The sequence below is a fragment of the Acanthaster planci genome, linkage group LG04 (genome assembly GCF_054643075.1).
Source record: "Acanthaster planci isolate LZ-2023a linkage group LG04, COTS_SCS, whole genome shotgun sequence".
Lineage (NCBI taxonomy): Eukaryota > Metazoa > Echinodermata > Asteroidea > Valvatida > Acanthasteridae > Acanthaster > Acanthaster planci.
Genome location: NC_141780.1, coordinates 21,887,116 through 21,902,393, shown reverse-complemented (window position 1 = coordinate 21,902,393; position 15,278 = coordinate 21,887,116). Strand labels below are relative to the sequence as shown.

Here is a 15,278-nt window from a genome sequence, read left to right as displayed (position 1 = left end):
TCATGATACCGATGAACATCTTATGTACACTTACACTCCTTAACATCAAAACAGTGTTGGGAAGTTGGAAATTATACCCTAAACGCCCTTTTTAGCATAGAAAGGTGGGGGATGATCCAATGGCTGATCTCCTCTAGAGAAAACGTATGGGGGATACATAACTCCCATCCACCAGGATTTGTGTCGAAGTTGCAGGGTAGTATCAATAAAAAAGGTTGCATTCAACCTTCAGAAACCACATACATTGTACACCTGTTGCACAACGTATGTTGCACAGGTTTACGCACTATTGTATAATAGTTAATGCTCCTGGGTGTATGTGTTACAGTGACATGGCTTATTTTCAACATACAGCCATGCTGCGCTCAATTGGTGAACATATCCACATCGATGAATTTTGTTGATGAGATTATCTCGCATCGACTGCACGCAGCGTTGACATCCACGCCCAACCTGTTTATACGGACTCGCTCCCTGGAGAACTTTATTAATAACTGGTGCTCTGCAATGGAAGATCACTGTTTTGTGTTTACCGTATTTGATCCACTTTAAAACATTACAAATTGTCCAAGCTTTTTCAAGTGCTGTTGATGTGACGTAAATCAAACAAAATACTGTCTGATTTTCATGTGTCGGCATGTCAAATCTTTTCACGTGTACTATATTAAAGTAAACTTAATACATGTATGAATAAGATTTGTCATAATGCTCTGCGCTGCTCCTATTTCGATGAAAAATTACTCAGACTGATATACATGAAATGTGAAGCATCCATTCTTATAAAACAGCAATTCCAGCTTAATGTGAAACGGACAGCAAATAATTACTGGTGTATTGGTATCTTCCCAACTTCCCCTTTATGGATGATGTATGCAAACACCAAATTCGATTCAAACATTCCACTTCCACCTGTAGATTATGAATGTTACTTGAAACGTATACAACGCATTCTAAAAAATTAGAGATGTTCAGCCACTTGATGACAAAAAGGTGGCCAACGCAAGATAATTTTAACACAAAAGCTTTGGAAACACACGTGCCTATTCTACATTTACGGTCACTAAATCGCAATATGAAGCACATAAAAAGGAAAAAATCCAGATTGCCTCTGTGATTGGATCAAAAGTAAGTGCGTAAAACTTCCACCTCTGCCACATTTATTTTAACAGTTTTCAAAAACATACCAACATTTATCGCTCCACTACAACAGCTGCAAGCTAAAACTATAATCAAATCAAAAACAAGAGAAGACTCGATTTCCCTTGTACAATGTATCACTCTAAAACAACCACCACCTGCTGTTCCGTTTTGTTGATGACGTCATCTGCGACGGAATCAATCAACACAATCAATGCCATTCTCTGATGCATCTAGATAAAAGACGGAAAGAAATAAGAATGTAATAATTTTAACAGGCCCCCGTCTTGATGCGAGCAGCAAATCAAAACTTGTTCAGCAGTCTGGTGCATGCCTAGTGTTACATAACACCAAGGCTCGAAGGCAAATGCTGCACATGTTGCAAAGTGCGAGGACTCAATACAAGGGAGCCTGTTGAATATTTCCCATATTGTGTTAACGGAAAGATAACTACAAATACATAAGCCTGACTGATGAATGAGGTGGACCGTGCATTACACTGGTATTCTCAAATGAACGGCCAAGATAATTTCTGTATGAACAAAGTATACATATACATGTATGCGACATGGGGTTCATCTCGAACACTCCGGCAGCTGAAGATTTCCGATATTTTTCATTTTCGTCTTATTGTTTTATCGAAAAGCCGAATACACATCAATTTATCTTTTATCGGCGAATGGGCGAAGTTGACCCAATACGAGGCTATAATCTCAACGAATAGAGATCGATTCATTGCTAGGTAAAACGGTTGGTTTGCCATTCATCTTGAGATTAGTCGATGCCAATGAGGCATCTTTCCACCAAACCCGTCAATTTCACTCTTTCTTGCAATTTCACCGTTTAAGTTTGAAATTTCAGTTTTCTATTTGGCAATTTCACCATTCTATTCCGTAACATAACCTTTCCATTTAGCAAGTTCTATTCTGTCGACTGTGCAGAATACCAAACCAAATTCATGTCTAGTCGCTATTCGAGGCTTCCTCGTGCGCTCAGAATTTCAGATTGACCCGGTACGGTCAAAAAGTCTCTTCAGTCAAAAGGACTGATGCAGCAAAGAACAACGAATTTGCCGAAAAGAATAATACGTTTTGTAGAATGGAAGGAAAGTTTGCCGTGTACAATTTTATTACATGTACACGTAAAATCGAGTAGCTGTGCCAACGCATGGAATCGAATACTTTCAAGAGAAAAAATCCAAAGCAAAATTATGCTTTCGCGGAATGAAACAATTTTCACGACATGTTCGGGCAAATAAGGCAAAATGAATTAACAAATCATGAAAAAGTGAAATTGCCGAATAGAACAAAGCAAATGACGAGTTGGATGATGAAATTGGCGAATTGAATGTCGAATTCGACAAATAGAATGATGAAACTACCAAACGAAACCAGGGACAGAACGGTGAAACTATGGAACAAAATGGTGAATTAAACGAAACCAACGATATGGGGCTACCGAAGATAGCAACAGCGTTCAATGTGTTTGCCTTTGCTGGGCAAAGGCACCGACAGTCAACCAGGTACATGTACTCACCGTGCACTTCGGTAACTCGATCGCAGATTCGCTGGTACTCCGACGACAGTTTGAGCTGTTCAAAGGCCGGGTTCCACCAATCCGGCAGCCGGCTGTCTTTACGGACCATCATGCCGGCGCCTCCTTTCATGCAGCTTGTAATTGGGTCACCCACAACCTGTAAATCCTCATCCAGATTGAAGTATTGGGTATTGCAAAAAGCAGCATCCACCTGTGGAAAAGGAAGGCAATCTCAATTGTATAAGGGAAGTCATTAATCATTTACAGCTTCAACAGGAATGCGCTCGAATGAGATGGCTATGAATGCTTTCGCCTTATTTAACATACACAGTGATCCAGTGGTCATACAGCACAATATGGGCCTGTTTGTTTCACACAAATCTGGATCGCCGGCACCAATCGAGAACTGGTTTGCACAAACTCAGCCACAATCATGGAAACGTCGGTCTCATCTGCTCAAACACTGCAAACCGCATAGGCCTAGGTTACAACACGTTCATGAAGTGTTTACCTGAAAGGCGGTTGAAAGGCGTTAAAACATTTACACTTGTATTTACAGTGACGAGGAGAAAACTAAAGTGCTCGCCCAAGTGCACCCCTTCTGGAACCAAATTAAGATTGACTTCAAGAGATGAACATGTGCATCAGCATCATTCGCGTTTAGCTTACCAGATCATTATTAACAGCGTTCACCAAACTTTTCTTGCTTTTGAAGTGGAAGATTTGGTCAGGTGTCAGTTGTTCCTCCTTGAAGAAGAAAAAAGAATGACCCAAAAAACGAGTTCTACAAGACATGAAAAATGTTGTGGTATGCAGAGTCGAGAAAACACAAGTACTAGAGGATACCATTATGTTAAATAACATGCTCCGAGAGCCAAGCAGATGGAATTCATATTAACACTTGGCATCTCGCCAGATGAAATACAGACCTTCATGATTAGCGTGTTATGTCACCTGTACACGGAACAAACGCTCTGTGTTAAGCGTGTTTTCGATGGACTATAGTTTTTTGGTCTTACGGTATATCCAGCATGGTGGAGACAAAATTCACTGGTCGCGGAGCCGTCGATGAAGGCAATTTTCTTGCCCGAGATGTTAGATTCGTCGAATCCTCTTGGGTTGCCCTTCTTAACGAAGAAAACGTTTGATAGTGGTTTACGGAATGCCGTGGTGAAAGAGACAGACGCCGAGCGCTCAGGGGTGGCAAACCAGCCTTGGAGACAATCATTCCGGGGATAGAAATATTTTCAGTGAGGCTAAGAACACAAGTGGGGGCAGATCTTACAATATTGTGTGGTCTGATTCATTTCCCGTCACGCATGAATGCTCCCAGCGATCTCTAATGGGTCTTATTCAGTTTTGAATATCTACTCAACAAAACACGACTAGATTTAACCAATCGTGTCCTTGTCATGTATATTTCAATACCTTTGGTAAGGCGTAACGTTACTGCTATCGGTTGGTCTGGTCAAAGTGTGCGTGATTTGAAGACCCTTTCTGTCTAAAATGGTGTCTGCGACCTTAGACCGATTGTTCTAATCAATTTTATGCGAATAGACGCTTCTTTAGATTTTGCAAAATGCTGAAAAGCAAAGTGTTGGTTGGTTTGATCTGTCGCTTAGTGTAAGTTTAACACAGGAAATAAGAAACTTATCTATAACTTACTCCTGATGGGCAAAACTTGATGTGCATGCACAAGAGCAAAGTAAGGAGGCCGCATGCTTACCAGTGCATGCATCGTACCAACGACCAATCAGTCCCTGTCCAGGGCGTGGCAACTCCCCCTCGTCTGAGGTGTAGCAGTTTTCATAGGCATCCCACATCAACCGGCAGTTTTTATCAGCCATTTGGCACACTAAATAGAAACCAGTGATTTGAAAGAGATTATATGTATACAGAGTCGAGTTCCCGGTTTCGCAACCGTATTGTCCTTTGCATTTTTTCGTCAGTATACGATGAGTCCCGAGCTGGACCAAGAGAGGGCGCAAGTTTCCTAGCAACGAAGGCTCTTTTGTGGGAACTGCACCGCGCTAATTTAAAAAAACGACGATAAAATTTACACGTTGCTGTCGCATCACCAAACAACAAAAATGAACAGTCCCAACCCTCCAAACCAACATGGCTCTTTTTAACCGATGAGGGGGTAAACGTTTCTGCTCAAGGCGAATAATGAACACAATCAACATCGTCAACAGCACTGTGATAACCAATGGCTGATCCAGGGACGCGGCCGATGAGACAGTGGGTGCGTTCGATTAGCTTACACATGTCAGTCAAACTTACACGAGAGCGTTCGTTGAGCCATCACGTGATCCTCGTGCCTGCCCTGATGTCAGCCACTGCTACCCCCAGCTGGCGAGCGGGTCTCTGGAGGCTGCCCGAGTGTAATGACGTCACGGATGGACTGTTCGTGCATAGACTTACATAATGGAACGTGGCGGGGCCTTGACCTTTTTCCAAGAATGACTTGGCGAGTACACTGCAGCGTTCGATTACCCTCATTTCGAGGCTTCCCTCGAGTGTAACACTGGTTTATTCAGGGAAGCTAATCGAACGCACCAACAGGGCGCGCCCAAAGCTGTAAGCGTAGAGGTCACGCAGGAACAATATAGCAGTATACCAGTGTGCGATTGTCTGTCCTATAAGCACAGCCATATATATGCCAACTCACCGTGACGCGCGTGCTTTATTCCCAAACAAACCTTGTCTTTTTGAAGTACCGAACTGGCTATTGAGGCCGCACCACTGCCTCCCCGATTGTTTGAATAGTGAGAGAAAGGACATTTAGGGATGTTTTATTTCCCTTATCTCTAAAAGTGTATCAAAGCTCCAAAATTTAGCCTCACCCCTAACACGTAGAATTAAAGGTTATACACAGGAATAAAAAAAAATAATCCCCTCCCCAGAAAATTGGGTTCTGGATCCTCCTTAAATGACCACCAGTCGCTTTAGTTATCGCTGTTGTCACCTGTTTACTTACCGGCGTCAACAATGTCAACATGGAACCCCCTCAATGTTCCAGTCGTTTTGTCACTGTCAGTGAAAGCAAGAAAAAAAAATCTGTCGTAATGAAAATACTCTAAATGACATTACCGACTTACATGAACAGTGAATACATGTACAGTGTACTCTCAATTGTGGAGTGGGTACCTTACAAGTATCTAATGGGGGGGGGTATCTTAGGTATACACAAATGTATTGTGAAAGCATGCACTTACAAATACTCCACGTTGGTACCGTCGTGACCAATCGCAAATATCCATATTTTGTCATCTTTTGCTAGGCTAGAACCTGCGAAAGACAACAGTGACGACAATAACGTTCCACCTTGGTAAATACATGTCATGCGTGACCGTATACATGTGCATGTATAGTTGCCAGGTCCCTTATTTCGCCACTTACTGTGAAACCAATCAGGCTTGACAATAGGTGGCGAAATAAGGAACCTCACGTTGTTCGTGCCGTGCCCCTCACTTCGTTGGTGCGCATGCGTACTGAATCCCACTACGGCCAGAAGCCAGTAAAATGTCTCTTGACTCGGACAGGTGGACCCCAAAAAGAATTGATCAACATCAAGCTCGGATATAGTTGTTTGCCCCATACCGATTAGTATTTAAATACTCAAAGTCCTTTTTGCTAACCTGCACAGAATAAAAATTCATTTTCTGCCAAATATTTGTCCGTATATCTCACGTACCTCCAAAGTAACAGAGTCAGAAATTAGAAGTGAAGCCAACATTTTACAGGGGATTTTTTTGTAATTGTGTCGGATTTTCCTTGACATTTCTCTACTTATGAATAGTGGCGAATATCATGAACGTTCTGGTGAGAAAGTATCATGCAAGAAGGAAACCGCATGAATGAGAACGGGAAGTTTTTGCTGGTGCTTTTTAGTGGGGCAATTTGACGTCATTATACGCATTAGTGCCATGCAGTAAAAGTCAACCCGAAACGCACTCGCATCTATATCTTGGTGTGTGTGCGTGTACGTGTATGCCATGCCCCAAATCCGGACATCTCATTTTTGATCGCTGTTGGACATGTCGGACTCAGTACGAAAATTGAAATCCGCATGAAAACGAACCGCTTTTCAGACGAATGGATCTCAGTCTTGAAGAAATGAACTGATGGATACAAACGATTCATCAGTCTTCCAGACAGTGTCATCAATGATCTGAGGGGAATTCGACAAAAGTGTGAAAATTTGGCGCTAAGTAAGGAGAAAAACACGGAAAATGGGTCCCAATGAAAAACGAAGTGAACTTCATAAAAAGGTTTTCTGACTTGAAGTAATAAACTTTTTTGATCATAAGAGTTACTAGTCCTTCATGTGGCATCAAAGTCACTTGAAGATAAGCCCGGCAAAATAGTGAAAATTAGACACAAATTAAAAAACCCCACGATAATTTTTTTCATAATTATCTTTGGGCGTAAAAGTGGCATTTTCCACTTCTTTGAGTTTGATTATTTTTCGGAGATCTTTCTTACCAGAAGCTATTAAATATCACCATTTGATAGATTCATGGCAATTTATTCACACACAAGGTCTTCAAGGGAAGTGGCAGGACCGATCCCTCACATAGGTCACCACCGATATGCAAGCACAGCCTACTACACAGGGCCCACTAAACGTACGTGACCCCAGGCAGGCGACTGGCTTAACAGTCACGCAATATGTACACCACTGTACATGAAGTTGACTTTTATGAATCAAGTCATCAACACGGTACAGTTAGCGTCCACCAAATGCAGTATGCTGGGGGGTACTGATGGCCAATTTAAAAATGACCTTTAGCACTGTAGCAGATAACATAGAAAGTCACTGCAAGCATACTGTAATTATCCATGGAGAGGGAACAAGGGTTTCCACGCGCAACTCCGAATGCGTTTGGAATTAGGCCAACACCGCTGAGTAAAAACCTCCCCATTACTTGAGATCTTGAAATACACGCAACAATAATGTACAAACCACAGTTCATCGGCTTTCGATACCCACTGGAACAGTTGTGCCCCCGGCGGGTGGGTGGGTATTTACCCCAGCAAGAAATGAGACCGAGGGGTACCCCCCCCCCCCGAACATGTCCAATCCCTATACATATTCCAGACTATTGTTACTAAACACATCCCCCCCCAAGATGTCTGAAAGGAATTCCCCAGATTTCTGCGAGACAATGACCAACACAAAGCAGGGGGGGGGTTCTCTCCGTCTCATACCTTCCTGCATATGCTACACTGTGCACCGGGTTTTGACCTCTTAACATGTAAGCTGCTAACGCACGTGTGGGCCTGCGGTATTCACGTACCTGCTGCCACGCCGTCAAGCTGTACTTCCGTCGTTCCCGGGCGAGACAAGGCAATTGCCGAGAACACCAGGGCAACGATGGCCACAATCCCGATCACAACGACCATGACGTCGTGGCAAAGAGCACTGCGTCTTGGGTGACTCCTTGAGCTCGGGAAAATATCCATTCTGTCGTAACTGGGCTCGTCGTTTGCCGCCATGGTCATTGACTAGGAACCAACGCCCTAATACTTGGCGGGGAACTGACCGGGGCGTTGTATCACGTGAACAAAGCATCAGTGCTATTATTACCTCCACTGACACACGAGACCCACCGTAGTGGCATTATTACAGGAAACGCGCTACACTATGGAATCCATATCTGCCGTCGCCCGTCGTGCGTCGCATTTTGCTTTTTGTTGTGTCCCAATTCTGCCATTTACCAGTTCCAAACATGCCATTTTCCGTCGTGTGTCGCCCGTCGTGCGTCGTCCGTCGCCCGTCGTGCGTAACCCATGAAATGGGTTGCATAGGACTTGCAAAAGCCGGGGTTTAACAAATGACAATGTAATGATTCCATTCACTTCTAAAGATCTTTTCCGAATAATTCAAGTACAAATCCCACCTGCAAAGCATGTACTCAGTACCATAATTATTTCCAATAATGCTAGACTACCCCTGCCCCTTGACAAGAAAATATCGTCTCTCTGAGAATTCAACCAAGTGTTTTTCGGGGAAAAACATTTTCAGCAAAATTGTTCCGGCCAACCTATCCACAGTGTTATTCTAATTTGCACAGGCCTACTGTAAAAATGTGCCGACTTGTTTTGATCAAATTCCAGGAAAAAATCTGCCAACCGATACAGATATTCCATCTTGTCCTCTCAATTTCACCTTGAAATCCAGAAATACTAGACGTGCTGTGGATAACAAACAGTTTATTAAATGTATTGTTAAGGGGCAATTACCACTTGGTTTAATTTTCAGAAAATATGACGTGTTGGTTTTTGTGGGTGTGTATGCTATGGAGGATTGACCAATGAGAACAGGTTGTCCAGCACATCAGCATTATTTATGGGGCTAACAAGTAACGTTGCTGTTTAAAAGACTTCTGTGAGCCAACTTGCAACTAAAGTCATCATGTCTAATTTGGAGTGTTGCAACCATGTCCCAGACATCACTATCAGGTGAAACAACGCTGGCATTGACAGCGGGCCCGACAACCACTATTCTGACCAGCCAAGCCGCTTCCTCATCGGCAGAAAGTCTCACGACGTCCGGTGCAACCATCCCAATTCAAACCCCTCTAAATGATCTCACCACTTCCAAATATGAGACCACATCGGCTTCTGAGACAACGGAAACTATCGACATCACAACTGAGGAAACCACGATTGTTCAGGATACCACGTTAGTCTTTATGGAAACCACCACATCGACAGAGAACACAGCTAAAATTACACCTTCAGTTATGAGCATCACCACCGCTACAAAGACAAAAGCCATTCAGACCTCGGTCGCACTGTCACCGGCAAGCATAACTAATGCCACTCCATCAGCTCAAACCACGATCTCCAACATAAACACCGTGACGACATCATCAGGATCAGCGGCCAGTTTATCCGTGCAAACCACAGACTTGCAGGCTACCACCATATTGATTGGGGACAGTGCAACAACCGTAGAGAATGCAACATTTGGTGGAACCCAACAAAGTCAAACTGGAACAACTGAACCTACAGCTCCGGTGGCTTCAACTTTTCCAAGTGAAACAACAGAAACCTTTGTCAGTACAGGCACATTCAACATAGCAACTACAACACCCACGAACAATGCAACGTTTGTTACAACTTTACCGACGCAAACCATACCAAGAGAAATAACCACTCAGACGGCCCCAACAGCTCGGAAAACAGAATCTGTTGCCACAACTTCCACGGAAACTGCAACAGTTAATGCGAGCACATTGACCCAAACGACACCAACTGAAGTTGCCACCCAACTTCCGCTCATGACCTCAACATACACTTTAGAGAAAACCACCGTTCAACCTGAGCCTATGTTGACCACGACCACCGCAGTATCCACGGAGAGTGCTACGGTTGGCTCAACCCCAGGGAACCAAACCAATGTGACTGAACTGGGCACAACACAACTCATGGTAAAAAACATAACTAACCAAACCACAGCGGCCATCGTTACCGAGAAAACCACAGGAGGGCATGCTACAATCATCTCACTCAAGGCAACAAGTACAGCGATTGGGACCACAACAAAGGCAACCACCCCGACCATCAAGGCCACGGAAACTAGTACCACCACAGAACCTCCAAGAAAGGGTAAAATCATTCGTTCAGTTTCATAACAATTTATCAATTGATATCTCAAGTTACCACATTCATGCCAAATTGCAACTGTGTTTGTATGAAAAGATACAAAAGAATATCAATATAAGTTAAAATAAAATGTGATTTGAAAAGACATAGCAAAATGCTTTTGAAAGTAATAGGAAAAAAAATCGTTTTGATTTAATAATAACAATGAAGTGTGAATTTTTCTTTAAAAAACAACAACAAGTTGTTCCCAAAGTTCTTTAGTTGTTTCCAAAAGCTCGACCGGGAAACATTTTTGCTTTATTTTTATATCAATCATTATAAGGAAATGTAATTTTATATTAAGTTTCAAGGGCGGGTGATTTTTTTCTCTACTTTTCCAGGGGTTTCCCCAAAAAAAGTGAGTCAGGCTTTCGGCTTTGTGTTTGATCTTGATGGTTCTATGTGCTGATGGGGTAGTGTGTGTCTGGCTGTTTTGTGTTTTAACTAGACCGCTTAAGAGCCCAAGCCCTTTCAAAATTCGGGCAAATAGAAACTCTGTTAAATAAATAATTTTATGCAAATGAGCTTTATCCACGATTTCGTTTCCGTGATATATTCTTCAGCTTTAAATGTTTTAATGCAGCTTTACACTCTCCTAAATATATTTTAAAAACTGTTCAACATCCCTTTTTGGTTATTATTAAACATTCAAAGTTTCGCATGCTTTTCCAAGGAAGTGAGGGCGCTGTTGCTTCGATGTCATTAAGCTCCCGGTCATGATGTACAGGGGGTTTCCATGCTGACTGTTGACGCAAAATATGTCAAGCATACCATTAATCAACCACAGGGCCAATGACAGTAATTATTGTAATGGGGAGGGGCTTTGTTTGAAAATGTGTCTTTAAAAGAAATCTATTTGAAAAAGAGTGGGTTTTTTTACCATACAGGAAAGTTGAGGGCCCTTTCCCGAAAAGCCTGGAAAATGTTTTGAACTTTCCTGGGAAAAAGAAATTTCCTGTTGAATGGACATACTCCATGACTTTATTTCATCTCGAGACAATTTTCCAAACTTCTTTCACAGATAAGCCAGAAATCTGACAAAATTAAAGAAAGTCTATCATGTGTGTTCTGGGACTTTCGTCTTGAAGACGGAATCGGTGATTGGTCGACAGCGGGCTGCAAACAAGCCCGCTCGGGTGACGGACGGACGGCGTGTCATTGCAACCTCGCTACCAGCTTTGCCGTACTTGTGGTAAAGTATAAAAAAAATAATCACCTTGTTTTTTAAATTGTTGTGTTTCACTGACAAGCCTTAATACCCCCCAAAATGTGAAGATGCTTGTCAAAAGGGGCGTCTGGAATTTATAGTTTCGAAATTAATTTTATCCACAAAGTCTTTAAAATCCCAAGAATTAAACAAAATCAGTTTCTCCTAATCCTTGCAATACATGATTGAGATTGTTTCAGTATGTTAAGATACGAAACAACTGAAAGTGTCTCTGTTTTTCTTTTAGGATATTCACGGTCAATACTCCAGCTTAGCCTTGGATCTAATTAGTAAAATCGGATGCGGTGTTTCCATTGTCTGCCTTGTGGTTACTATCGTCGTTTATCTGGTTGTCAAGTAAGTTTGATGCACAATCGTCAATTTCTGCAATTTTCAACAACACATAATTACTGAAAAAATATAATGCCAAGGAATGATTTCTCTATTGGTAATACAACAAATACTTGACTAATGAGATGGAAAAGCTCAGTCAGTTGTGATTTAGCAGCAGTGGCGGCTTTAAAATGCTTAGGGAATTTCCACTTTAATTTTGTCAAGCGTTTCCAAAATCAAAACGGAAATTTAGAAAACATTGAAAGAATTTTTAAATTCAATTTTGTAGATTTCTCTTCAGCTTTCCAGCTAAAAGTAGCCCTAAATTTGCTGGAGGAGCGTTGCTGGTTTTAATGCCAATGTGTTTTTCCATATTCATGTCCAACAAATCCTTGACATAGTACAGCAACTGCGTCTGTTAGTCTTGGTATGCTTGTATTAGTATCCATATTCATGAGCAACAAAGCTTTGTTTTACTAAGCAGAAGTTTCTGTGCTGCAACTGGTTCAGCATAATTTGTTGAAGCTTAGCGCATTTTCTGTAGTGTTTCATTGTTTAGTCAATGCAGGACAGCAAATCAAAGGGCAACATCACGCAAATTATTTTCAATGGCCCGTAGAAACCTGTACGCGCCTCTAGTGGTGACGTCACAGCAAAGGTACTGCTTGGTGTTTCAGAAATAGCAGAATGCTATTTAAAATTTAAAATATAAATTGGGATTCAGAAATGGGTATTTGCACGAGTAATGTTTCAGGCTGGTGTACATGTACTCACTCGTGTAGAAGTCATGTTTAGGCAACCTTGATGTATGCACATGTCCTTAGATTGACCTGACTTATATCTTGTGGACAGAAAATTTCGAAAGAAGACAGCCAGTCACATTTTGATCTGGTTCTGCCTGTCTCTGCTCTGCCTGTACGCCGTCTTTCTGTTCGGGATCGAGCAGACGTCTTCTCGCGTGGTCTGCATCGTCATGGCTGTCTTGATGCACTACTTCGCCCTAACCTCCGTGTTTTGGATGGGTGTGGAGGCTACCAACCTCTACCTCAAGCTAATCAGGGTCTTCAGAGCTGACGTGAAGCACTTCATGATCAAGGCATTCGTTGTAGCCTGGGGTGGGTGAGATACGGGTTTGGGGTCCCTGGGATGGAGGTGGCCTCAGTGATTACACGTTTTCTCCTAATCCGTGGTTTGCTCTCTCACGAAAAACGTATACGTGCATGCAAATTTTGAGCGGTCCACGTGCCAGACAATTAAAGTCGTTGGTCGAAATGGAATAGACTCTGGGATTGGTTAAGGTGTGCTAAGCTCACTTCATCACATCGGGAGCCCGTCTATTGGCCACATGCCAGAGATAAAAAATTAGGATGTCTTGCATGTTTGAATTGCCGAATCTACAAGCATATCACTGGGCTTGTTTATTTCACTTAGATCTGGATCTCAAGGGTCCCAAGGCGGGTTAATTAACAATGCTTTACAATTAAAATGACGAAGTGCCACGGCCTAATTTGTTGGTGATATGATGTCTCCCCATAGTCACCGGAAGAAAATGACCACCCAGTCTAAGTTTATTGTATCTACAATTCTTTGTTCCAAATTTAAAATTTAAGCCAAATTTGGTCTTTCTTTTCAATAGGGCTGCCAATGATAGTCGTAGGTGTTATACTTGGTGTGGATTACACTGTATATGAAAACACAACAAGGTAACTGATATTTGAATGTTTTTTTGTTCAAAATGGTTGTCAGATGTCACATTACTGTTTCTAAATTGAGGTAGTCAGTTAACCTTGCAAAAAAGAAGTGATTTATGTCACAAACTGTTACCAGAAGAATATTTACAATTTGGGTATATCGGATTTCGTCTAGCTCTATTTTTCAACTTCTGTTTAATAATTCCAGCTGCTTTCTGAAGCCTGGCAGTGCCTTTTATTACGGTCAACTGCTGATCATCGGGCTGGTCCTCCTCTTCAACGCCATCATCTTCGTACTTGTCATCCGCCAGCTGACATGCAAAGCTGACAAGTCCGTCTGCTTCACCGTGAGAAGCAGACGAAGCAAAGTTGCCAGGCGTCTTCAGAACATGGTCTCCATCTCGATCTTGCTGGGCCTGACTAATATTTACTCAGAATAAACTGAGTTCGACGTAACCTGACATAAATGTATCTGCTAAGGATAATGTTAAAATTGTAGATTAGTCGTTCAAATTTACATCAAGGAGGTGAATTTGAATAAGCTGAAAGTACGAAATATGCTCAACAAAAACATGCCAACGGCAATAGTGTCATGTGTATTGCCAAACGAGTGGCTAACTGATGGTTTTGACGCGCACATTTCGACTAGAATTCAAGCTAAGATCGCATGAACTACGATAAAAATACCTATACCGAAAGATGGATTGTTGTGAAATAGCCTTAGAACAGTGGCGCATCCAGGGGGGGGCAACTTGCCCACTGGTGGATTTTTTTTTTTACGAAGAATGCTTCATAGATGAGTGAGAAAGAATGTCATAAGTATATTTATTTGTCAAATATTAGCCCCCATATCCTAAGAAAACAGCACCAACAAATAAAAGCAAGATGTCGGGACCGTGAGTAAGGCGATATTTTTTGTTTCTCCTCAGCATCATGTTGAATGGGCCGCATTCGATTTTGAATTTGCCCCGGACACCAAAGCCTGGATATGCCGCTGCCTTAGAATGGTTATAAAGTATACAACTATTCAATCAAATACATTCGAATGTTTTTTCAAAGTCAAACACGTTTAGCTATACATGTCTGCATTGTGAGTGCATTGTAAAGTTTTCGTTTCATGCATCGCTGAAGAATTGAAAAGTGACTCTTGATATTTTTCTCATTTCCACGACCCTTTGCAGTTATAGTTCAAAACGATGCAAGCTGGAATTTGAAAATCATGCCCCCAATTTTTTTCTAAGTTGATGCTCCTACCAATCGTACAAATAATTACATACTCCAAAACAACGTTTAGCAATGGCTGAGTTCGGGTGGCTTGTTCACGAACAGCTGGATTTGTGTTCGTGGGTTGGCCTCTCGAACGCCGGGAACGTACAACCGGTTATTACAACTGGTGGTTATTTGTGGAAAGCAACATGCAACGTGGCAGTGTCCTTGTGCATTTTTTGAGAATTAGTGTCAAATAACTGGGCTAACGTCTTTAATTTCCATTTTAAAAATTACTGTCTGTCATGGAAAATTATTGACATAAATTTTGCAAAACTTTCCATTGTCTCCGGCTTTGTAAGCCATATCGATACTTTTTGCGGCTGTTTAATTAAAAATCAAATCTCACGGTTTTCCCGCTTGGTCGTGTAAAACCCTGACGAGGAGGTGGTGTGTGATCCTGTTCTGAGAACAGTGTCTTGGGTCGCGTTCCCGCCGTTTGAGCGCGAGAA

At 42.1% G+C, this 15,278-nt stretch overlaps 2 protein-coding genes across 2 annotated transcripts; one reads left to right on the top strand and one right to left on the bottom strand.

The window, feature by feature from the left end:
- Positions 1-632: 632 nt before the first annotated feature.
- LOC110983797 (uncharacterized) lies at positions 633-8,254 on the bottom strand. Its single transcript, XM_022243364.2, has 8 exons — positions 7,977-8,254; positions 5,892-5,964; positions 5,654-5,706; positions 4,400-4,528; positions 3,693-3,886; positions 3,343-3,420; positions 2,674-2,884; positions 633-1,370 (listed from the first exon to the last, which is right to left on the bottom strand). Exons 1-8 carry the CDS (start codon positions 8,179-8,181, stop codon positions 1,336-1,338), a joined length of 978 nt encoding a protein of 325 aa, XP_022099056.2. The 5' UTR covers positions 8,182-8,254; the 3' UTR covers positions 633-1,335.
- Positions 8,255-8,438: 184 nt separating this feature from the next.
- Positions 8,439-15,024, top strand: LOC147799486 (adhesion G protein-coupled receptor G2-like). The gene is made up of 6 exons (XM_087136072.1): positions 8,439-10,293; positions 11,351-11,521; positions 11,784-11,893; positions 12,722-12,984; positions 13,506-13,572; positions 13,769-15,024. Exons 1-6 carry the CDS (start codon positions 10,177-10,179, stop codon positions 13,998-14,000), a joined length of 960 nt encoding a protein of 319 aa, XP_086992198.1. The 5' UTR covers positions 8,439-10,176; the 3' UTR covers positions 14,001-15,024.
- Positions 15,025-15,278: the final 254 nt, after the last annotated feature.

What these genes read in the sequence shown, in the direction of transcription:
- LOC110983797 (XM_022243364.2), bottom strand. Translation starts at nt 8,181, where the DNA reads ATGACCATGGCGGCAAACGACGAGCCCAGTTACGACAGAATGGATATT. An exon ending in GGTACCAACGTGGAGTATTT is followed by an intron (nt 5,707 to 5,891) that starts GTAAGTGCATGC and finishes TTTCACTGACAG; the next exon opens with TGACAAAACGACTGGAACAT. An exon ending in TCCACCATGCTGGATATACC is followed by an intron (nt 3,421 to 3,692) that starts GTAAGACCAAAA and finishes TTCTTCTTCAAG; the next exon opens with GAGGAACAACTGACACCTGA.
- LOC147799486 (XM_087136072.1), top strand. Translation starts at nt 10,177, where the DNA reads ATGCTACAATCATCTCACTCAAGGCAACAAGTACAGCGATTGGGACCA. An exon ending in CACAGAACCTCCAAGAAAGG is followed by an intron (nt 10,294 to 11,350) that starts GTAAAATCATTC and finishes CTTCTTTCACAG; the next exon opens with ATAAGCCAGAAATCTGACAA. An exon ending in GTCGTTTATCTGGTTGTCAA is followed by an intron (nt 11,894 to 12,721) that starts GTAAGTTTGATG and finishes TCTTGTGGACAG; the next exon opens with AAAATTTCGAAAGAAGACAG.